This window comes from Triticum aestivum, chromosome 2D (genome assembly GCF_018294505.1).
Source record: "Triticum aestivum cultivar Chinese Spring chromosome 2D, IWGSC CS RefSeq v2.1, whole genome shotgun sequence".
NCBI classification, from domain to species: Eukaryota; Viridiplantae; Streptophyta; class Magnoliopsida; order Poales; family Poaceae; genus Triticum; species Triticum aestivum.
Genome location: NC_057799.1, coordinates 251,925,004 through 251,947,524, shown reverse-complemented (window position 1 = coordinate 251,947,524; position 22,521 = coordinate 251,925,004). Strand labels below are relative to the sequence as shown.

The 22,521-nt window shown below is 44.5% G+C and overlaps 1 protein-coding gene across 1 annotated transcript in view; it reads right to left on the bottom strand.

Annotated features, from left to right (window-relative positions):
- Positions 1-2,243: 2,243 nt before the first annotated feature.
- LOC123052696 (endoplasmic reticulum metallopeptidase 1) overlaps positions 2,244-22,521 on the bottom strand; it is a 32,442-nt gene continuing 12,164 nt past the window's right edge. Inside the window, exons 8-21 of the mRNA XM_044476012.1 lie at positions 22,376-22,515; positions 22,122-22,284; positions 21,798-21,933; positions 19,524-19,620; positions 18,899-18,977; positions 17,973-18,032; positions 7,966-8,084; positions 5,512-5,636; positions 5,019-5,240; positions 3,813-3,973; positions 3,338-3,495; positions 3,149-3,231; positions 2,975-3,060; positions 2,244-2,561 (exon numbers count right to left, since the gene is read on the bottom strand). Coding sequence (XP_044331947.1) covers positions 2,418-2,561; positions 2,975-3,060; positions 3,149-3,231; positions 3,338-3,495; positions 3,813-3,973; positions 5,019-5,240; positions 5,512-5,636; positions 7,966-8,084; positions 17,973-18,032; positions 18,899-18,977; positions 19,524-19,620; positions 21,798-21,933; positions 22,122-22,284; positions 22,376-22,515 — 1,773 coding nt within the window. The 3' untranslated portion in view covers positions 2,244-2,417. The remainder of the gene's footprint in view (positions 2,562-2,974; positions 3,061-3,148; positions 3,232-3,337; positions 3,496-3,812; positions 3,974-5,018; positions 5,241-5,511; positions 5,637-7,965; positions 8,085-17,972; positions 18,033-18,898; positions 18,978-19,523; positions 19,621-21,797; positions 21,934-22,121; positions 22,285-22,375; positions 22,516-22,521) is intronic.

Sequence of the window (22,521 nt, the reverse complement as noted above, 5' to 3'; positions counted from 1 at the left end):
ATCCGGATGACTGCCCGTCCCACAATGGCCTAATCACAAACAGTTCATCCGAGTGAACCGTATGTTGTACATCGCACACACCTTGATCGGGCTGACCGTTTCTTTTGTGTCGCCTAATCACAAACAGTTCATCCGAGTGAACCGTATGTTGTACATCGCACACACCTTCATCTGGCTGCCCGTTTCTTTTGTTCCTCCTCATCGCAAACGGTTAATTGAGCTGAACCGTATGCCCTGCATCGCACACGCAACTAAAATCTGAACCGTGTTTGATGCATCCTCCATCGCAAACGTTTTGCACCTTTTTTGACGGTTATTTTACACCACCATTTGCGATTATGGCATCGCACACAGTTTCGTCGAAGGGTCTCTGATCGTAGTGTCGCGTTAGCAGCATCCTGCAGTAGTGAAGGTTGCTTCTTCATGGACCCTTCGTGGGTGGAGCCCTTCGTGGACTCGCGCAACCATTACCCTTCATGGGTTGAAGTCTCCATCAACGTGGATGTACGATAGCACCACCTATCGAAACCACGCCAAAAATCTCCGTGTCTTCATTGCGTTTGCACACTCCAATCCCATCCCTTTACTTTCTTTATAGTATCGAGGGTTGGCTTCATGGCTATGGTGGGAGTATGAACCCAAGTGTAGGGAGGTGGGTGAAAACAACTTTGTTTTTCAAATGTTCTGCTTGGGGGATTGGAAGAAGGTAGTCCGGCGAGGGCCATGGATCTTTAGGGGGTTGGTGTGATGCTAAAAGATTATGATGGAGTCACTGAACCGTCTAAAGTTGTTTTTGACGGTCTTTACCTATGGGCACAGATACATAACATCCCTGAGCGATACCGTCATGAGACGGTGGTGGATGATCTTGCGAAAAGGATATGCAGGGTGAGGGAAGTGCAGGCGTCGCCAAACCTGCTTTTTGAAGGAAATTATGTGAGGCTTAGGACGCAGTCAATAAAGGCCTGACTAGATTTGTCCCTCCGAATGTAGTTGGAGAAGGCCTCCGAATGTAGTTGGAGAAGGGAGGAAGAGGTTGCCTGTCAAACATGAAAAGGTTCCTTTTCTGCGAAGTATGTGACTTGATGGGTCACAATCATGAAGAATGTGGGGATGGATTGTGGTAGGAGAAAGATAAACAATATGGTACTTGGATGCTTGCCCAAAGGAAAGATGTACAGTATGTTGCATCAGGCCCAAAGGAAAGATGTACAGTATGTTGCATCAGGCCAATGGGGGCGCGTCCGTTCATGAGGGGCAGGGGAAGAGGAGGTTTTGGTGCAGGGGGGGAGGGGCGATGATGCTTCTGCTTCTACCAAAAGATCGATAGCCGACGCTGATCTAGATAAGATGGATGTTACCCATGATACTAGAAGAAGCCCGATCAATTAGGGGGAGAAAGAGAAGGAAGATAATGAAGACCTTGTGTCTAGTGCAGAGAAAAACCTGAACCTTACTAATGCCGTTGTGAGTGCAGCAGCCATAAATGCAACAAACGCACTTTCGGGTAAGGAGATTGTACCGCTGGGTGGGAAGGGTGTTCCACCACTTCCACCACTTTATGTATCTTTTCTGAAATTGGGGAGCATGTTCCTTCTTTTAAGACTTTTGTAGTTCAACATGTTGGTAGGGCAGCCAACGTCCCTGCTTATCTTTGTGCGAAGCAAGCGAGCACTTTAGATGTTATAGAGTGTTGGCTTGACACTACCCCAAGTTTTCTTGTAAGTAGCCTCTTAGCAGATTCTGCTGGAGGTCTTGATGTTGAATAAAGAGCTCCCGGTTTACCCGCAAAAAAAAAAAACTAAACCAAGCCCCCGCAATTTTTGTGTGATAGAAAAGCAAATTAACAAGTGGGTTGAAGGTTTAACAAGGAGTTTGGGTTTTCATGGATGTTTTGCAGTGAACAACCAAGGAAGGAGTGGGGGCCACATTTGTTTTCATTCTAAACTTAGTTCACGGATAATTCTAGTTTTCTAGCACATACTCCCTCTATTTCAATTTACAAAGCACACATGCAATCCGAGATGTGACTTTGAACATAATATTTGAGTCATGACTTACCATGACAACTTCTTCTGAATATGAATTTAATGATGTAATGTAACACATATAACCCACATTTCATTAATTAAATTGATGGTCAAAGTTGACTCTCGAAATTGTTTCCACCTTATAAAATGAATGGAGTACGTGTTACACGGTGAATATTTGGGGTCGCTATACCAGTTTATTTTTGTTTCAGGTTTTTCCTTTTTGAAACCGCTATATATTAAATTATTGTTATGATGATATTACAAATAAGGTGGCATCAAGACCAGCACCACCTACTTGGGAGAAGAATACGTCCTGCTCCCGAAACATAGCATACCTATTTAATTCCCCCCTCCTAAATACACAGATTTACAATTATATAGAGTTTACAAATAGTAAGTTGAGAAAAATGTGGTGAAGACTGTCATATCTGCCCAACTTGGAAAGAGGCTCTTCAGTTCTTTCGTGCTATCAACAAGAAACTGGTCTAGTACAGCCACATCGATTCTCAGTGGTTCGGAAGAGTTTGCCTGCAATTATTTCAGAAAGCTGCTTATTATTTCAAGTAAATGAACTCTAAGCTGTACGTGTCAGTACAATTTACTTCAGTCACAAACGAAACAATACTCCGTTTGTTTTGCTATATGTCATGTTTATTCGTAATTGCTGTTTCACGACAATTGTGCCCATCAATTAGATAAAGAAAAAGGGTTGTTAATTACTCCCTCCGTCCGAAAAAGCTTGTCCCAAACTTGTCTTTCAAATGAATGTATCTAGCAATAACTTGGTGTTAGATGCATCCATTTGAGGGACAAGCTTTTTCGGACGGAGGGAGTACTACTACAGGTCAGTTGAACAGTAAAATGGACAGTTTGGTTGACAGGTAAAGTGAAGTGGAGGAAGCACCTACTACTATGGGTGATGACGAAGCCTATATCATTACCTCTAACCAGAAAGACCAATTCTCATTACTTTGTCCAGTAAGTCGACAGATATATGATGGTGGTCCACCGCTTACAGTTTGAGGAGCTGATGAAGGTAACCACAATGAAGTATTAGCCTCTTGATAGCTAAAAGAAGAAAAAGTAAATGAATAGCAGGGAGTAAATATAAGCACCTGGAAGTGTGTTGTCAGCAAAAGACCAATTCGATAATGGACCAGTAATATTGAGCGAAGTGGTCCAAACCTCTGATAATGAACTGACACATATAACATATAAAAAAATGGGGAAAAAATGTGACATCATGGTTTAAAGATTGCTTTCTTTAGTTTTTATGTTTGGCACCATGGTAGTTAAATTTTTACCCAAGTGAGAGCTGTAGATGCACCCGTCGGTTCCAATTGTTACTTGATGTCTTCTGAACAACTAGCTGGGGGAAATGCTGGTGGTGCTTTCTAATCTCTTCAGTCTGTGCAGGAAACTTCAAACTTCCAGAGAACAAGAAAGGGACAGGATATAATGCCTGCAAAATAAGACAAACTCAAGCAAATACTAAGAACAAAGGATAGCAAAATCTTTCATTTATGCATGTATTCTAGAAAATATAATCAACCTCCTACACTACTTATTGGTCATCCTATTTGTGATGAATGATCATCCTGCCCTGTTTATCACAAATTTTCTACATTAACTAGGGGTCCCTCATGCAGGCCCAGATAATGCTCCACCACAAAAAGCAAAGCATATTTACTAACCTAACAATAGATTGCTGCAATAGAAGGTACTTGCAAAATTTGCCTGGATGTCACATTATCAATGTTTTCGAGAAAATTTACTTACCACCCACGTGCTTCTATCAGATCGATATTTTTCTTTTAAGGATAACTCTGAGTTATCTTTTAGCCATTTTGCTGCCTCAGGTGCGTTGTTGAAAACAAACTCCAACGAATTAGCATCAACCACAGAGAAACCATAGTTTGACTCCACAATGTTACTAGCATCTGAAAATGTCATCAAACATGCAGCATAAAGGAATACTATCATAGTTCCTAAGTTCAACATCTGGTCGACAGCAGATATCCATAAGCTAAGGTAATTCTTCATTTCTTCTTGCATCCATATTAAAGCATAAGAGTGCAGCCGTAGAATACCAGGAGACTCTTGTTATGATAAAATAAAGCATAAAAACATGTAGCCCACAAGCTGACAGAAGGGTTTTTGTAGCAGATATCTTATATGCGAAAATTATTATCCCAGCAAAATATTCATGGGCGTTTGAAAAGTCAGTTGAGTTTTCAATCACTAGAACTTCTTGAAAGAAAAACTTGATGTCAGTTCTTGATTGAGACACGCCATGTTTTCAGTTTTTGATTTAGTTCAAGAAGACCAAATGATAATCAAAACATTGCTTAGTAGCAACCAAATACAGATATGCCTTCCGAAAGGAAATAAACCTTCCTTCTTACAGTGACTCAACTAGTATTATACAGTCTTCCTTAGCTTTAGGGTTTGTAGTCTCCCCTTATTCTGTTGCATATCTCCCTTTCCACTGTATATACTCTGTGCTTGCAGATCCATCACCCTCGAGCCGCTACGACCGTGGTCTGGATCTGGGAGATATGGGAGCTGGGAAAGGGAGGTGGAGAGAGGGAGGGAGGGAGGTGGGAGGCACGATGGCCACCTGCAGGCGCGTTGCAGGGAGTGGCAGTGATGGCTCAGGGAGTTGCGGCAGCAGGCCGATGAAGGGTGAGAGCCGGCAACAGGTGGTGGGAGCAGCAACGGCGGAGTAGGCGAGCGAGCTGGGGTTTGTGGAGACAGGACTGAGGGAAGAATGGACCGCAGGGACCTAGAACCGGCGGGTAGGGCCGTAGCCGAGTTTTTTAGGGTCCCAGGGAGGCTTCCGAGGGCCAATGCGGCGGGGGGGGGGGGGGGGGGGATCTGCCGTCTATCCGTGGTGACAGTCAAAGCATCATGCGGTTAGAAAATTTACATGAACCATTGATGATTATTTTTCTGATCATTCCAGTAGCCCACAAAGAAACAAACCTGTGACAAAGGTGTGTTGAAGCACAACTCGTTTTGGTGCTCCGGTGCTGTAAGGAAATACTTGGGATGAAACAGCCATAGCAACCACTGTAATTTGCAAAAAGCCATGCAGAATGGATGCTTTGGCCAACCAACAGCTAACAATAGGTGCTAATGGACCAAAACACCAACCCACTACCAATCCAACCATGGCTCCAACAATAATATCAGGAACAAAATGTCCTGCAAAAGACCATATCATGATTAAGTAGTCCCTAATATCAATAGATGACAATTGCTAGAGTTAACGACCAGGCAGCATAGCAAAGATAACAGCATTTCAAGCTTATGATATCAGATTAAATTTCCCTTGTGTATCAAACAAAATCAATTGGCATGCTGACAGGCTGATCAATGGAAATATGGTTTTCAACTATTCCCAACAAACTTCGTGAATGGCAACAACCTGGAGAAATTCTAAAGTGAAATCAGATAGAACCATAAAATTACTAACCATATGGTTTTGGAAGAGATCCCATCATTCCCATCTTTTCAATCAAAAACTGGATAAGGAACCCTCCATAGTAAAGACAATACAGGAGACATGGGATCATTGGTATCACATATCCAAACAATGACCTGCACATTATTTGTCAATATCACAAGCATAAACAGATCCTGAAAGCATATAAAACAATAACATCATGGAGATCAACATTTCAGTAAGCAAATATACAGTTCGCAAAAACTACTTTTGTGTAAACATCACGTATAGTAACAATGGTAAAAAAAAGTTAGCATCCCCATGTAGATTACTAGATGAATTGAGGTGGCTGCATTTTGACATAGAATAAACATCAAATGAAGAGATGATGAGTGGTGATTGTCTCCATTCATTATATCTAAGATCTGAGTTTACAACTGTCATTAGTGTTGAGTGCTCGTCCACTAGTTGCTGTTCTTTGCTGCTCCTTTTCGGCATCTAATGTGAACGGCTTTCTGCGCAGCCCCTTCTGCATACACGATGACTTTTGCATCTTTGTCTCGTGTGTGCTTCCTACCTTCTAGCTCTCTAAATATTCTGCTGTGTCCACCAAATCTGTTGCTCTTCCGTGTTTCTCATGCCATGCGAGTCCACCAAACTTTTGTGTCAGCCTTCTTTTTCTGGTCCTGGTCCTTTCTATACGACTTTCGTGGCCTACATGGTCCTTGTTGTTTTCTACAGGAATTTAGTGGCTTCTTTCTATGCCCATTCTCTTGCCGCCAAGCTTCTTATGCCGCCGGTTATGATTTTGTGTGCAATGTTTCATTCCTTGATGTGTCATCTTCTTTTGACACCCATCTTCTCTTGATACTTGCCTTGTATCTTCTACTGATGTGGTGTCTTCCTCTAATGCGCTATCTTCTTAGTTATCCCCTTTGGCTTGACTCAAACAGATTTTGAAGACTCTTCATGCTACGACAACACTCTCAGGACACGGATTTTGGATTATCATTTTTGGGAAAATCTAAACAGTAGACGTACACACAAACGTTCTCCCGTGCAACGGCGCAGAGATATGTGTGCCTTCAATCGTGCAGCTAGAGACAGCATACCGTGGGCACACGTCGTGTGATTGGGGCCACCCTATTGACGAGGGGGTTTCTCTTTCCCTCAATTGGGTGATTTGTCCCTTTAGGTGAGCGCCCAACTTGCCCAGCCGCACTAGCTTTCTCTTCTGCTGCAGCGGTCGGTTTTTGCAGGTGGTGCTTGGTTTCCCAAGGTGGCCAAGTTCGTAATCGCCGACGTGCTGACGAGGAGGGGGTGGAGGGGAACCTGGGGTTCTCAAGTGAGCGCCTGCTGGTTGTGCTCACATCACCCTGTCTCAAAGCGTGGGCCGCTGCGATATTTGGCAACGGGTTGGCACAAAAATGCCATGCTCGGCAAACATATCGGCAAGCTTGATTCAACTAATCTGGCAACTATGGATAACTAACTAATATGGCAACTAATAGCAACTAATCTGGCCACTCCATACAATTAATCTGGCAACTGATAATAATTAATCTGACAACTTCATAGAACTAATCTGGGAACAGGGCGGGAGCGGGGACAGAAAGATTGGGAACTAATCTGACAACTAATATGACAACTTGATACAAATAATGTGGCAATTAGATAACACTAATCTGGGAACTACGTTTTGCTCCAGCAGAACCTTTTCATTTTTTCCAGATTTTCTCTGCTCCCGTCTGAATCTGCATTTGCCTGAATGTGCTCGACCAGAGCTTCTTTTTCTCGTCCTTTGTGTTTGTCCCCAGTGTTTTGTCTCATGTCCCCAGTGTTTCTCGCCTGTCTTTGAAGAAGATGCAGAGGATCGGAGGGTGACAGCGATAGGGGAGAGATGGGTAATCGCAAGGGAGTGTATAGAGGAGAAATTTTAGGCAAGTGCACGCGTGGGCTAGGATAAGCAACAGGCGGCCCAATGAACTGCTGGAGGTAGAAATAGATGTTCGATCGCGAGCGCATAGCTAGAGGCAACCGCACTGGAAGAGTCATGTGCAGCACTGCTGTGTAGTTCAGACCATCATTTTTTTTCTAGTGTTACACTTCTTCAAATGCAATGCTATTGCATACACTTTGCATTTGAGCGGAGGTATTAAGGAGTATTAGTATTGGTCTAGGAGTCCTTGTTAGGCTATGTCTTTTTCCGTGTACGCATGTGGGCACGAGCGAGGCTTGATATTAGCAAGTGTTTCCAGCTATCAATACTGAGGGCACCCAAACAGCTGAATACCACTTCACGGTTCCGACCCTGAATACCAACATCCAAAAGCAGTATAACTGGCCTTCTGATATTTCTAGGGACGGATTGCCACAAACAAAAACTAGTGTTTATTATTAAAGTGAAGAAGCAAAATTGTTAATGCCATTATTGCAATAAACACAATAATTCAACAAGATAAAATAGTATAAGAGTACGGTTACTTAGGTGATTGTTGGCCCAACTGCTTCCTGCTGATGCTAGAGATAAATCGCCCAAGAAGAAGGGACATGGAAATAAAAAATGTTAGAAAACCTCCACTCAGCCCAGCTAGCATGTAAGCCTGCACCAAATGATATAGCAACAGCCCAAAGCAGGTGTTAGGCGAGAAAACTTTTTGTCTACAATAAATATGTTAGAAATTCAAACAAGTTTGAAACATATGAAGATTAACTAAATTAATTGCTCTGTAGTTGCAATGATGTGGTCTTATCCTCCACAATATGCATGTTTCATATTTGTGCTGTGCTTGTGCATGAAGAAGTTAACAGTATAACATGATTCAACTAGTATTTCTACAAACAAGGCTTCTGGTTGTCAACCAGTAGTGCTATACATGAGAAATATGTTTGCCATATACAGGATGCACATGCCAAGTCCCAAGTTGCCCACTGAAAACAGTAAAAAAAATGTCGATCCACAAAGAGATGTTCAAACCTTAAATGTAAATTTAAAATTCTACTCCCTTCGATCCAAATTAATTGACGCTTGCTCAGTACAAAATTAGTACAACTTTATACTAAACCAGCGTCAATTAATATGGATTTGCTTGTATTTAAGCAAATGAGATTACTATTAAAATAATGAACATAAATCCTTTAAGGAGGAAAGAAGAAAACTTTCTTAACAGTTCATCGCCTCTTACTTGATTGATCTTATAGTATTTTTTTCTAGGTAACAATGCATCAAAAAACAGGCAGTGGCACATTCAGATATTCGTATGATGACATTTGAGCAGTGTAAAACCAGTAATGCATCGCCAATCTTCTCGTGGAAGTGAGTAGAGAGAGGGGTGGTGCCAAGGTTCAGGCCCCTAGATGGGTGATAGCTGTCTGGCTATCTTTCTTGATCAATAAGAGAATTACAATTGTGTCTACTAAACCAGGTGATAGTTACGAGGCTCCTGCGTGACCCTTCCCATTGGCTGGGCTTTGCCTGGTCCTTATATAGGTGGATGAAGGTCGATAGTTTGGTAGCTATCTTCATGGGATACGATATAATCAAGTGACCCATAGTTTAGGGGACATATCTCCCACAGCTATAGGATCCCCAAAATAGCGTCCATGTACTTTTATCCCTTACGAGTGCCTACTCAGGCATAGTGGGGTGTGCGACCCGGAAGCTCCTAGACACTCGGACCGGATTCACCCATAAGGCATCCTCCTTCGAGTGGGTACCCTTACTCACCGAGAATGCCTCCGCCAGCACTCAAAACGAGGTTGTGCTTTGGTAATCGACTTGAAATTGGGCCTTCCACGCTGCGGGCTGTTGCGGCCCCGGTTCTTCTCACCTCCTTGAAGAGCAAGAGGAAAAGGGTGATCTCCGATCAGTCTTATTCTTCTTCATCGGGAGATGCTCCAAGTCTGTCCTTGTCCAACCATAAAGCTCCCACCAACCTCCGGAGTGTCACTAGCTTCTAGGTGGCCCAGCCGTCTCTTACACAAAGGGCTAGTTAAATATGTTACATATACGACAAGCGTACCTCGGAGTGGAGCGGTAAGTTTCCGATGTTCCGCGGGAAGAAGAATCTGTTTAGCCACCTCCGATTAAAAATTCTCACCCGAGGGATGTTGAGACGAGTCCCTCAGGTGGCCAGCCAACACCTCCCAGCGAGGGCCAGCCAGCGGTACTCTTGCTGTCAACCCCTGGGTTGATCGCCTGTTTAGAGGCGGCCAAGGCGGTACTCTTGCTGCCAAACCCTGGGTTGGTCGCCTATTTAGAGGCGGCCAAGGAGGTATTGAGGGCACGGCCATTGTCTATTGCGCGGTAGTTACTCTGGTACCTCAAATCGTGGAGTCCCTGGAGCACCAGGTGGCTGGTCTCTGAGTGCACAAAGATTCACTAGAGCAGGAGTGGTTCGCCTTTCAACCTGTCTACACAGAAAAGAACAAGGGGTCCAGCAGTTGTGATGTTCCTTGGAAACAAACAGCGGCTTGAGGCCCTAACGAAAGAAATGGCTCACGCCCATAGCTTCACCGCCTTCTTGTCTGAGCACCTGGCCGACGTCCTTAATTACAAAGGGAAGTCATGGGCACTATGGTGAATCTCCCTGACCTTCCGCTGAGGACAAGGGAGGAAATGTCGGTGCCAACAGAGGCAAAGCACGCGGCTTTGTGCACCTTCCCAGAGTGCAGCACGATCATGTCTGGAACACATGCCAAAACATGCTCGCGAACTACTTTGCTCTCTTGGAAGTGTTTCGCCCAAAGGCTTGTCCAGAGTTCCTTCATTGCACCGAGCTCCCAACAGACTTCCCTGATCGGTGGGCGAAGGCAGCGAAATTCATCTACATGTCTTTCGTGATGGAAGTGTTGCTCTCGTGTCTCGGGGGGAAATGACTCTTGTGAAAAATCCAAGAAGAGAATGCCTCTGCAACGTGGGCGTTTCCCATGCTCTGTTTAAGGGTAATACAAACTTATTGAAATGGTACTTCCCTTCCTCCAGCCCCTACCCTTTCTCCAAGGAAGTTCCGCCTTTGGGTGAAGGATACACAAGAGCAAGGAGGCTTTCAGACGTAGAATTTCCTAGGTTGATCAATGCTCCAGCTCGATAGGTATATTTCACCATTGGAATTGGTAATGTGGTATGCCCCGGAACGTAGTTGCTTGACTACCTCTAAAGGCCCTTCCCACCTTGATGAGAGCTTGTTGTTGCGCTACGGTCGTGTATCCATAGGAGAACCAAGTATCACTTCGCGAATTTTTGGGAGACTTTTTCTCATGGTAACGACACAGTGCATGTTGGTATCCCACAGAGCAGATCATGTCCATGTCCCACTGCTCCTCAAGAAAAATTAGGTCATCCACTCGCTGCTAGGGTTCTTTGTCCTCGTATCTGGGCACGAGTGGACCCGAATTTTATCCCATGAGCGAACACAGCTTCAACTCCATACACCAGGTGCAGATATGATACAATTAACTCCTTGGCCTGTTCAACCAACAGTTGTTCTAGGGACGTGCCGCTGACACAAAGCACAACTCGGTTCCCATGTCGCCGTGGAGATAAAAAAGCAAAAAGGCTCCGAATTGGGCCCGTTTTCGGTTATGGTGCGGGGCTAGGCACCCCATAGTGGGTTACCACATTCTTGCCAAAGAAGCGTATTGTGGCGACCATGGTGGGGTTGGTGATTGGTTCCGCCTCAGTCCACTTGGTGAAGGTATCAACCGCCACAAATAGGAACTTGAAATGGGTTGAGGTATAAATTCGGACCTCGGGTTACGAAGAGCCACGATAGGGGTATCGTTTGCAGTACTTGAGCGGATTGGTAAAAAAATTCGGACGTGATATTGACAAACCGTACATTTCTTCACAAGTTTGCTTGCATCATAAAGGGCCATAGGCCAGTAGAAACCTTTTCTGAAGGCCTTTCATACCAGGGTTCAGAAGGAAGCATGAGCTCAGTACATCCCTCCATAGATTTCATCGAGTAGATTTCTACCATGTATCTGAGAGATGCACCGCATGAGCACTTCGTCCCGTCCACTTTGATAGAGGAGAGGACATTGTCCAGAAGGGTCATCCACGATTCTTCGCTATCAAGCGGTGCCACACGTCGCCCCGCGACACCTTTTAGCACATCAATCCCTAGTGATGGCCCAGGTCGTCGATAGGTCTCGTGGACAAACCTAAGACAAGAATTTTGGGACAGAGGGAGTACATCGCTTGCTTGCGATATCGACGGCTTGAGGAGCTTCTCTATGAAGACCACGAGGTTTCCTCAAGTTCATGCGGAAGTCAATCGCGTGAGTTTGTTGACGTGGTGATTTTCTCATCTTGGAATACGCCTAAAATCCAAGCCGACAACCCCTATTCCAGCTTGCGAACGTCCCAAAGGTATGTTACCATGGTCGGGCTCAAGGTTTGATACTCCCTGCGGGCTTGTCTCACCAACTCCTGGGAATCTCTTTTCAACAGCAAGCGGCGGACACCAAGGTTGTGTTTGGTTCCAGAACCAAGTGGAATGTCAGGGAACCATTGAATGATTCCATCTTGACGTTTGGCAAGAAGAGAATGAGGTAGGATGGAATGGTTCCTAGGGACAGAATGCCAAAATTTGATCGATCACCTTCTCCAGCCTCCGCTATCAGCTACTCGGTCTACTTCTCTAGCCTCCACCTCGCCCGCCTCGTGTTCCTCGACAAAACCCCCGCGGGCGTCGTGAGCCTCCATCTAGGAGGCATCCCCGCCCCGGGCGCTCCCCGCTGGCTCAAGCGGGTGAGGCGGGAAGTCGGGTACAGGGAGAGCAGGAGCGACTGGTGGAGATCGGGTGGCCGAGGCGCAGAAGGTCGCGAGCGACGGCGGGGTCCCTAGCGTGCAACGTCTAAAGTTCGTGCGGCCGAGGCGCAAAAGGTTGCGAGCGACGACGGCGTGCAGAGGCGTCCACGCGCTGGAGAGGAGACCGAGGAGGTGAGCGAGAGAGACGAGGTGTCGTCCGCCCGATTTGGAGAGACCACTCGAAACTGCGTAAACAGGGAATATAACGTTCTCTGGAATCGGTTGGTTCCAGTTCCTTTGATGATCCAGACACGAGAATGGGTTCTAGGGACGGAACCGACACATGCCGTTCCACTCCTATGACAGAAACCAAACACACCCCCAAGGTAAAAAGCTACTAGTAGACCTGCCAGCAAACCCCTATATTCGCCATGCTGTTGGTGGTCGTGAAGTGGAGCTGGATTGCGTACCAGATGGAGTCTACTTGTGAGGAGATGAGTACGATACCAACCCCTTCTCCGCATAGGTTGACCAACCCGAAAATGAGTGTCCAAAGGTCATGCTGAATTTCCTCGGGCAGTCGAGTACAAAATCAGCGAGTGCTTATGACTTGATGGCAGTATGGGAGGCGAAACATACGGAAATCTGTCGAGCCCCGCCACCCATTTCAATATCCTCCGAGCTCAGAGCATCTCCACTCGCGGCCCCCACAGGCCCCCAGGGCAAGTTTTTTCGCGCCGGCGCCGCAAAAAACCCCCAGTCGCGCCCCCAGGATGCCGAAACATATTTTGGACCAGCGATTCCAGGCCGAACCCAGCGCATTGGGGGCGCTTGGGTGCTCCGGCGGAAGGAAAACCCGCGCCTGGGCCACCACTGTCATGCAAAAAGCATCTTGCACATCCGAATTCCCCCCCCCCCACCCCCCGCACGCACGCCTTCCGTCGCCGTGCCGATCCCGGCGCCGCCTACATACCCACCGCCGCAAGAAAGGCCATTGCCCCGCCGGTAAAGAGAGGGTTGGCCGCAGCAGCCTCCACCCCGCTCCTGGGCGAGCTTTCCGACACTCCGGCCACGCAGGGCGGTGTTACCGACGGCTGCGCGCCTACCACGCTCGCCAGGTGTTCGGCGCTTTGTCTGCTCGGACGACGAGGAGGCATTCGCGGCGCTGCTGGAGGAAGCCGATGCTGACGCCCAGGACGAAGAGCATCTCATGGTCCTCGCCGCTCTGGCCAGCCTATTCACGAGCAATGCAAAGCCGCGGCGAGGTGGCTCGACGTCGGGCCGGCTGAAGGCAAAGCAGAGGCGTCGACCGGAAGGCTATTGCTTGCTCTACGCCGACGCTCCATTGCACGGCGAGGAAGTATTTCGGCGCCGTTATCAGATGAGCCGAAAGCTCTTCCTCAGGGATTGTGAATTCCATCCGTGAGTTCGACAGCTACTTCAAGTGCAAGAAGGATTGCACCGGCACACTTGGATTCACGTCACTCCAGAAGTGCACAACAGCTACGAGGATGCTTGCATACGGAGCTCCCGGTGATTCACTGGAGGACTATGGACGCATGGCCGAGTCCATGACCATTGAGTGTTTGTACAAGTTCTGCAGGGCAGTGGTGGCAGTGTTTGGACCTCAATACTTGCGATCACCCAATGCTGAAGACACTGCTCGGATCCTAGCACAGAATACAGCAAGAGGATTTCCTGGGATGCTTGGAAGCATCGACTGCATGCATTGGAAATGGAAAAACTGTCCATTTGCTTGGCAGGGGATGCACAAAGGCGCCAAATGCGGTTGCAGTGTGGTACTTGAGGCAGTGGCCACACAGGACCTCTGGATTTGGCACTCCTTTGGTATGCCAGGAACTCACAATGACATCAACGTACTGCAGTGCTCGAATGTCTTTGCCAAGCTTGTTGAAGGTCATGCTCCTCCGGTCAACTTCGAGGTCAATGGGCGCCACTACAACAAGGGATACTACCTAGCAGATGGCATCTATCCAAGATGGTCCACATTTGTGAAGACTATCTCAAACCCTGTGCCAGGAGGCAAGAACTCCTACTTTGCCAAGTGTCAGGAGGCTTGCAGGAAGGATGTCGAGCGGGCATTTGGTGTGCTCCAATCTTGATTTGCTCTTGTCCGGTACCCCACTCAAACCTGGTCAAAAGATCAAATGTGGGAGGTCATGACTTGCTGTGTCATCTTGCACAACATGATCACTGAGAGCGAGCAGGAAGAGCCAGTGTTTGACACTGAACCATATTACAGGCAGGGTCCTCTTGCCCAAGTTGATCACCAGCTACCGGCAACCTGGACTGCCTTCCTCAATATGCGTCAGGAGATCCGAGACCCACAGATGCATCAACAACTGCAGCACGATCTGGTGGAGCACCTATGGAGGCTCAAGGGCAACGCCTAGCTCGACGTGTGATGAAATATGAGTTTCTATTTGTTGAACTATTTGATTTGTATTGATTTGTTGAACTATTTGATTTGTATTGATTTTCTGTGATGAACTATGTGATAAAAATTAGCTTTTGTTAAATTTGTGCCGAAGCACACCAAATATCGGCCCAAAGTGGGCCCCCCCCCCCCCCCCCCACACACACACACACACGCGCGCGCGCGCGTCGATTTTTCCGTCGGCGCGCCCCCAGGCGGCGCTATTTCAAGCCCCTGGGGGCCGAACGAGTGGAGATGCTCTGAGTCACAGCTCTTATGATGTCTCCGAGTGGATAGTTTGTAGGTACTACTATTGGGTGAGCTTGAAAGTAGTGTTAAGAGTTTCCGGAGACCAAAGCTCTGGTGTACAATAGCTTCTAGACGAACGAGCATCAATTTTTGGGACCACACAAGACGTCGCACACGAAGTATGCCTGCCTTTGGACTTTCTAGCACCGATTGTCCTCCTCCTGTCGCTAGACCGGGACTTCTGTTTATGGTTCCCGATCTAGCAATGATGTAAGGGTGGAGGGGTTCCTCAGGCTTAGGAACTACCAAAACCTGGGAGGGGGGTTGGTAGTCCTTGAGCTTGCAGGGCACCGAGTCAGCCTCTGAGGTCCCACTCAAACTAACCACTGCATCAAAGCACATTGAAAAGGAGCCCTTGGTCGACAAGTCGGGAGATGAAACACTAAGGGCTGCCATGCACCCAGTCAGCCATTGTACCACATTGATAATCGTCGGGGGGGGGGGGGGGGGGGCTCCATCTCTTCGATAGCCTTGATCTTTGTCAGGTTGATCTCTATACTGCAAGTGAGATCATAAAACCGAGGAGTTTCCTAGGGTCGACTCCAAAGACGCATTTCTTGAGGTTGAGTTTGATGTGGTTCCTCCTCAGGTTCTCAAATGTCTCATTCAAGTCATGTAGCAGGTCGCTCTTTTTCTGGGCTTCACCACCAAGTCGCCAACGTACACTTCCATGTTTTGCCCGATTTGATCTTCGAAGGTGTATCTCATGGCATGTTGATAGTTGGTGCCTCGTTCTTGAGTCAGAAGGGCATTTTGACATATCAAAAGGCCCCAAAGGGGTGGTGAACAATGTTTTTTCCTCGTCCTCTGGCTTAGTCGCTTGATGGTAGGCGAAGTATGCATGTAGGCGACAAAGAAACTCACATCCGGGGGAATGGGTAGGAATCTTCGGGACAAACCTTGTTGAGGTCGGGAAAGCCCACACACACATCCTTCCCTCGCCATTAGAGTTCGGGGCTAGCACTGGCTTAGCTTAGCAGTCCGAGATTTTGACGCCGCCCTGAGTCAATCAACTACCTCTTGTATGACAACCTTCCTATCAAGGGCGAACCTCCGGAGCTTCTATTGCATTGGTTTGGCGCCAAGAAAAACATGGAGATGATGCTCGACAACCTCTCGTGGGTACGCAGGCATGTCAACAACGATCCAAGCAAATACATCCCGATTGGCCTTGAGGAACGCATAGAGCTCCTACTCACGTCTGTTGCCTAGCGTTGCCCCAACATTCACGGACCGGGTCAACTGGAGGGGGTGCAAACTATCTGACCTCTCCGTGTCCAGTCATGGCCGCCTTTGCTCTAGATTGCTACTTCATGCTAGAAAAAATGGCAACCATCATGATCTAGAGGAAGGTTGTCCGAAAAGTCATCTTGGTTGGTGGAGAATCGCCTAAGGCGATCCGCACAGGCCCCAAGGTGGGTGCCAAATGTGGATAATAAAATGTATCGCCGATCGTACGATCTGGAGATGGTCCTAGAAGTGAGTAGAGAGGGGGGCGGTGCCTGAAGGGATCTCATCGGCGATGAAGGTGACCGATGGTTTTACCTAGGTTCATGCCCTCAGATGGGTAATAGCCCTATGTTCTGCCTACATATCTTTATATTTATCAATAAGAGAATCACAATGATGTTTTCCAATCTACTAAGCTAGGTGACGGGCATGGGGCTCCTAGATGACCATCCCCTTTGGCATGGCTTCGCCTGGTTTGATAGCTATATTTGGGGGATACGATATGATCAGGTGAAGCAAAGTTCTGGGGGACATCTCTCCTACAATGCAGAATCCTCGAAATAACACTCTTGTCCTTATCCGTTACAGGTGCCTATTTGGGCGCAGTACTCGTAAGCCCCTAGACACTCGGGCCGATGATATGATTTGTGTTCATCTGTAAGGCGTCCTCCTCCAGGTGTGTATCCTTACGCACCACAATAACCACTGGTAACCAGATGGTGATGGGACCCCCCACCCCCTGGGTGACCATTCCCTTTGGCATGGCTTCGCCTGGTTTGGCAGCTATATTTGCGGGATACGATATGATCAGGTGACTCGAAGTTCTGGGGGACATCTCTCCTACAATGCAGAATCCTCGAAATAACACTCTTGTCCTTACCCGTTACAGGTGCCTACTCGGGCGCGGTACTCGTAAGCCCCTAGACACTCGGGCCGATGATACGATTTGTGTTCATCTTTAAGGCATCCTCCTCCAGGTGTGTATCCTTACGCACCACAATAACCACTAGTAACCAGATGGTGATGGAACCCCCCACCCCTACCTCATGCGTGCGTGCACATACACACATCTCCTACAGTAAAAGTAAACAAAAGAAGAAGAGTTGGCAATTGGACAGTGAGTCAGTGACATATTTTTTATGTTGCACATGCTAATATGGCAGTGTATATGTAACAGTTATGTCAATCACAAATACATAAAACCTGGTTTAACCTTTCATGGGAACCTCTAAAGCCTCTAACTATAAAAAGAGCTATAAAAATGAATCGATCATTTTGCATGATGCCTAGGCCAAAACATTATGTCTAGCAATCGGTCACCAATTTGAACTGATCCTTGTGCACACTTGACTTGCTTGGTACAGAAGTACTGGTTCACAAGAATAGGTTTTAAACTTGGTACTCCCTCCTATCCAAATTAATTGACGCAGCTTTAGTACAATTTTAGTACTCCCTCCGTCTTAGATTTGTCTAGATACAGATGTATCTAGACATGTTTTAATGTTAAATACATCTGTATCTAGATAAATGTATGACAAGCTTTTTGGGACAGAGGGAGTACAAAGTTGTACTAAAATTGTACTAAAGCTGCGTCAATTAATTTGGATCAGAGGGAGTAGTAAAGTTTATGAGACAACTAAGATAACATAACAAGTAACAACCACACTCAAGGTATTGCTAAGAATCATCTTGAGAAAATCAGATAGAAATTAAGTATTAAGCAACAGCATAAATGAAAGTGAAGGTGCCAAAAAAACTTACCAGAGTTACTAGAGAATAGAGACCAAAAGCACCCCAAAAGTGTGATTGCTCTGATAGCCCCTAAAATATAAGAACCAAGTTCTTTTAATTGAAAGGTATAAGCTACTACCAACATGGCAGTTCCACTGGATGACAACCAAGAGCATTGAACATAAGAAAATATCATGACTAATTTCCATGTGCTTTACTGTCCAAATCAACAAGTTACATGTAACTGTACATCCTATTAATAAAACAGATTATGCAGATTTGTCAATGTTCTAAAACCTTATAGCTCATACAAACTGATTTGCCTCACAAATAAAAGTACCATTATTCATTGAACCCTAATTGTCTCAGCATAAAAAGTAACATAGGCACTCTAATTTTACTCTGCAATCGAGCTATAGAACAGAAGCAATTGACTTGATTAAAATCTAATTCTCCTGACTGAAAGATTATATACAGAAACACAGCTGAAAAGATAGTTGTGTGCAATGTTTGGTCAACAGAAAAAGAACTAGCATGCAAGCCGAACTACTATTTTAAATCGACGAAGTCTACATTTCCATATTTAAAATTTGTGGAAGTTTTCAATCAAATTTGTAAAAAAATAAAAAAATCTCCTAGTGTTTTTTCTTCATGGCAGTGACATAAACGAGCAACGAACGACATGTCACATCCAAGTCACCCAAACCCGCTTGTGAAACCATCTGAGGTTTAAAAGCACACTGTTTCAAAAGTTCGATGCTACAACTCTGACGGTTTTTAGACTGCGCGAAAAGTGGAACTTTTCTCTTTTTTATCAATTACTAGCACAATATACACGCAACATTTGTGTTCTTCATCATCAATGCCAAATGACTTAATATACAAGCATGCAAAGTGCAAACAAATGAAATGGCAAAAGCATAATACAAACTACATGCTCTGTATAAGAAAAATACCCATATGATCCTCGGCAGCAATAAACCGACCAATGATGCCGGGACAAACATAAAAAATGCCAAACAAGGGTGAGCAAACCTGCATGCACAAAATTAACAAATATAAACATGTAAACTTTAATTGGAAATAACATGAACTAAATGGAATTAAAAGGAAATGTTCACTTTTAAGTATTTCAAAAAATAGCCCATATAGAAAAAAAATGATTTTTAGGGCCCATGTTTTAAGTCTGAAGGTGGTCAAATAAAGTTATTGAAGGATAAACCAATGCCTCAGGTTTCCAACAGGACAGGAGAAACATTACTATTGCACAACAAGCATAGATTGGGTGTGTGTCCTTGCAAGCAGCAGATGATAACGAGGCAGCGTCATAAAGGAGAGATAATGCAAATATGAAAAGAGCAGTGGGAGACATAGGAGGATAATGCAATATGGAAGAGCAGTGGGAGACATAGGACAAATTATGGTAGGATAGCCCATGCGAACCATGCCACATGGTTGCTGCCTTATCCTAACTTGTATGAGGAAAAAAAATTGCATGCTGAAGTTACCAAATAACTGGAATAGAAGTGACAACAAAAATGAAAAGACATCATAGTAAGTCCAGAAAGATCTCATTGTTACCAATTCATTGCATTCTTTGTGAACAACAATCTAAGGCCTGCAGTCATAGCAGGAACGACTATTGCAAGGATGACACCAAATGCATGAAGCAACATTCCTGCGAGTGCATGTGAGATGAAGTTACTGTTGGCCAGCATGATACTGTTCAGGAAGTACAGTACAAAATCCGAATCTTACTTTCTCATGTTATTTTTCAACAAAACATGGTAATTCTGTGTCTATTTAAGTGAAATAAGAAACTTTAAACAGCTTTGCTATTTGATTATATTGTGCCCCAAAACTGGAATCCTCTACATTTCTACAAAATGGTAAGTACTATTATTGTAAATACTTACCAGGCTAAGCTTTATCCCAAGCCAAAAAACAAAGAAATTCAAAAGAATTCTAGAAACAAATCCACATGTACATGTAGATGTTTAATATGTATATGTAAGATGTCATTGGTAGATTTACTATTTGGTATTTGCCATTATAGATCCACATATATTAATAACTTGCGTAGCCCACAATAAAAATATTTATTACTGAAATTTTACATATAGTAGGTAGGACACATACATGTGGATATAGGAACACTAAACTAAGTGTGAGTGTACAATAGTTTATTCTACCCCCCTAGTAAGAAGTACACAAAATATAGTAACATAGTATACAAAATATAGTAAGTAAATTACCAACTTGGATAGTAAAAAAATTATTCCGGCATTACTACATTTTGTACACTGTTTTACTAAATTTTGTATATAGTGCTACTAGGGTTGTGCCTTGATGGGCACGAGGAGGAGGTTAGCCTTGATGGGCAGGTGGTGTCTCAGAAGGACACCTTTCGATATTTGGGGTCAATGCTGCAGAAGGATGGGGATCGATGAAGATGTGAACCATCAAATCAAAGCCGGATGGATAAAGTGGCGCCAAGCTTCTGGCTTTCTCTGTGACAAGATTCAGCCTGCAATATTGTATGGCGATGAGTGTTGGCCGACTAAAAGGCGACATGTTCAGCAGTTAGGTGTGGCCGAGACGCGCATGTTGAGATGGATGTGTGGCCACATAAGGAAGGACCGGGTCTGGAATGATGTTATACAAGATAGAGTTGGGGTGGCACCGATTGAAGAGAAGCTTGTCCAACATCGTCTGAGATGATTTGGGCATATTCCGCGCAGGACTCCAGAAGCTCCAGTGCAGAGCGGACGGCTAAAGTGTGTTGATAATGTCAAGAGAGGTCGGGGTAGACCGAACTTGAGATGGGAGGAGTCCGTAAAGAGAGATCTGAAGGACCGGAGTATCACCAAAGAACTAGCCATGGACAGGGGTGCGTGGAAGCTTGCTATCCATGTGCCAGAACCATGAGTTGGTTGCAAGATTCTTATGGGTTTCAGCTCTAGCCTACCCAACTTGTTTGGGACTAAAGGCTTTGTTGTTGTTGTTGTTGTTGTTGTGTTACTAGGGGTATAGAATAAGCATTTTACACTCACGTTATTCAATATACATCTCAAACAAATTAATTATACCTCTATGATTTTTAGAATACCGTATTAATTCTTCAAAGATACCTCAATACAAGTTTTACAAAATAAAAATCATCAGAACCCTTAGTTTAAATAATATATCATTTGTACATACGAAAAAGCAGTTTATGTGCAAATAAAATGAAATATATGGTTTCAAATGAAAATTTTCATATAACCCACTTTGGTATTGTAGAATTGATATTTTTCTCTATAAACTTGATCAAAGTTAGAGAAGTTTAACTTTTTGAAAAACTAATACACCTTATATTTTTAGCAAAGGGAGTATAAAACAACACTATTCTAAGTGTGAGTGTAGAACAGAATTGTTATTCTACACCCCTAGCAAAACTATATACAATATCATGTACAAAAAGTAGTAATTCTGAAAGAATTGTTTTGCTATTCAAGTCACTAATTTACTACATTGTTATGAAAAGTACTATATTTTGCACACCGATCACTATATTTTGAGCACTTTTTACTAGGGGTATATTCTACACTCACGCTTAGAATAGTATATATATATAGTGGCTATTGTAAGTTTTTTTCACTTATATCGTGGTTTTCTTATGCCAATATGAACGGAACTATTTGCATATCAAATGTAAATTCTTAATGAAACGACATAAGAAAACCTTGGGGGCAAAATAACTTATTATGCACCCTGGGTGATGAATAGCATTATATCCTTTCAAGGCACATGTCACAACATCTAGTAGGTAAAGCATGATATCACACCATTTCAGAGTACATTTCAACCACATACCTCTTGCTAAATCCAGAACAGTCCGAAACAATGATATCATGGTAATATTTGGGAAGCTCAGGAACAATGGTGTAAGAAGGAAAATAGCTACAGGAAGACTGTGAATAATCAGAGACACATCACGTGGATAAAAGATCTGGACATAAGAATAAAGATGTTAGTTCAGTCCCAAGAAAATGAATGAATTTCATGCTACATATCCTTTAGTGGCGTATATTGTAGCTACATTTTACAATGTAGGGAAAGTGAGGAAATGAACTTGTTTAGAACATTGATATCATAATATCATTATCGTTCCAATTTGGAAGAATAAAGTCAATGTACCATGAACCAAGTCAAGTAATCAAAGAAGATAGCTCTCAGATCGTCGATTCCCTCATTAACAGCTTTATTGGATCTCTCGCTCTCTTTTAGCAGCATCGGAGAATTTGTGAAAGCCTTTACAAGGTTGAATAAATTTTCACCGCGCGCTTGAATACTTCCAGGACTGAAACAGAAAAAGACAAGTATACAATAATAATTACTGTATTTCATATGAAAAGTTAGAAATTTCATCAGGCCGGGAGTTTAATACATACAGCAGGTTTTCCAGTGTATCATAAGAAGTATGATAAAAATAACCACCAAGAACAAAGATAATATCAAGTCCTGGGATTTTTGCTACGTCTTCAGCAAATATCCTATAATCTGTATCACCTGGAATTATTCCAAACATATCCTGCAT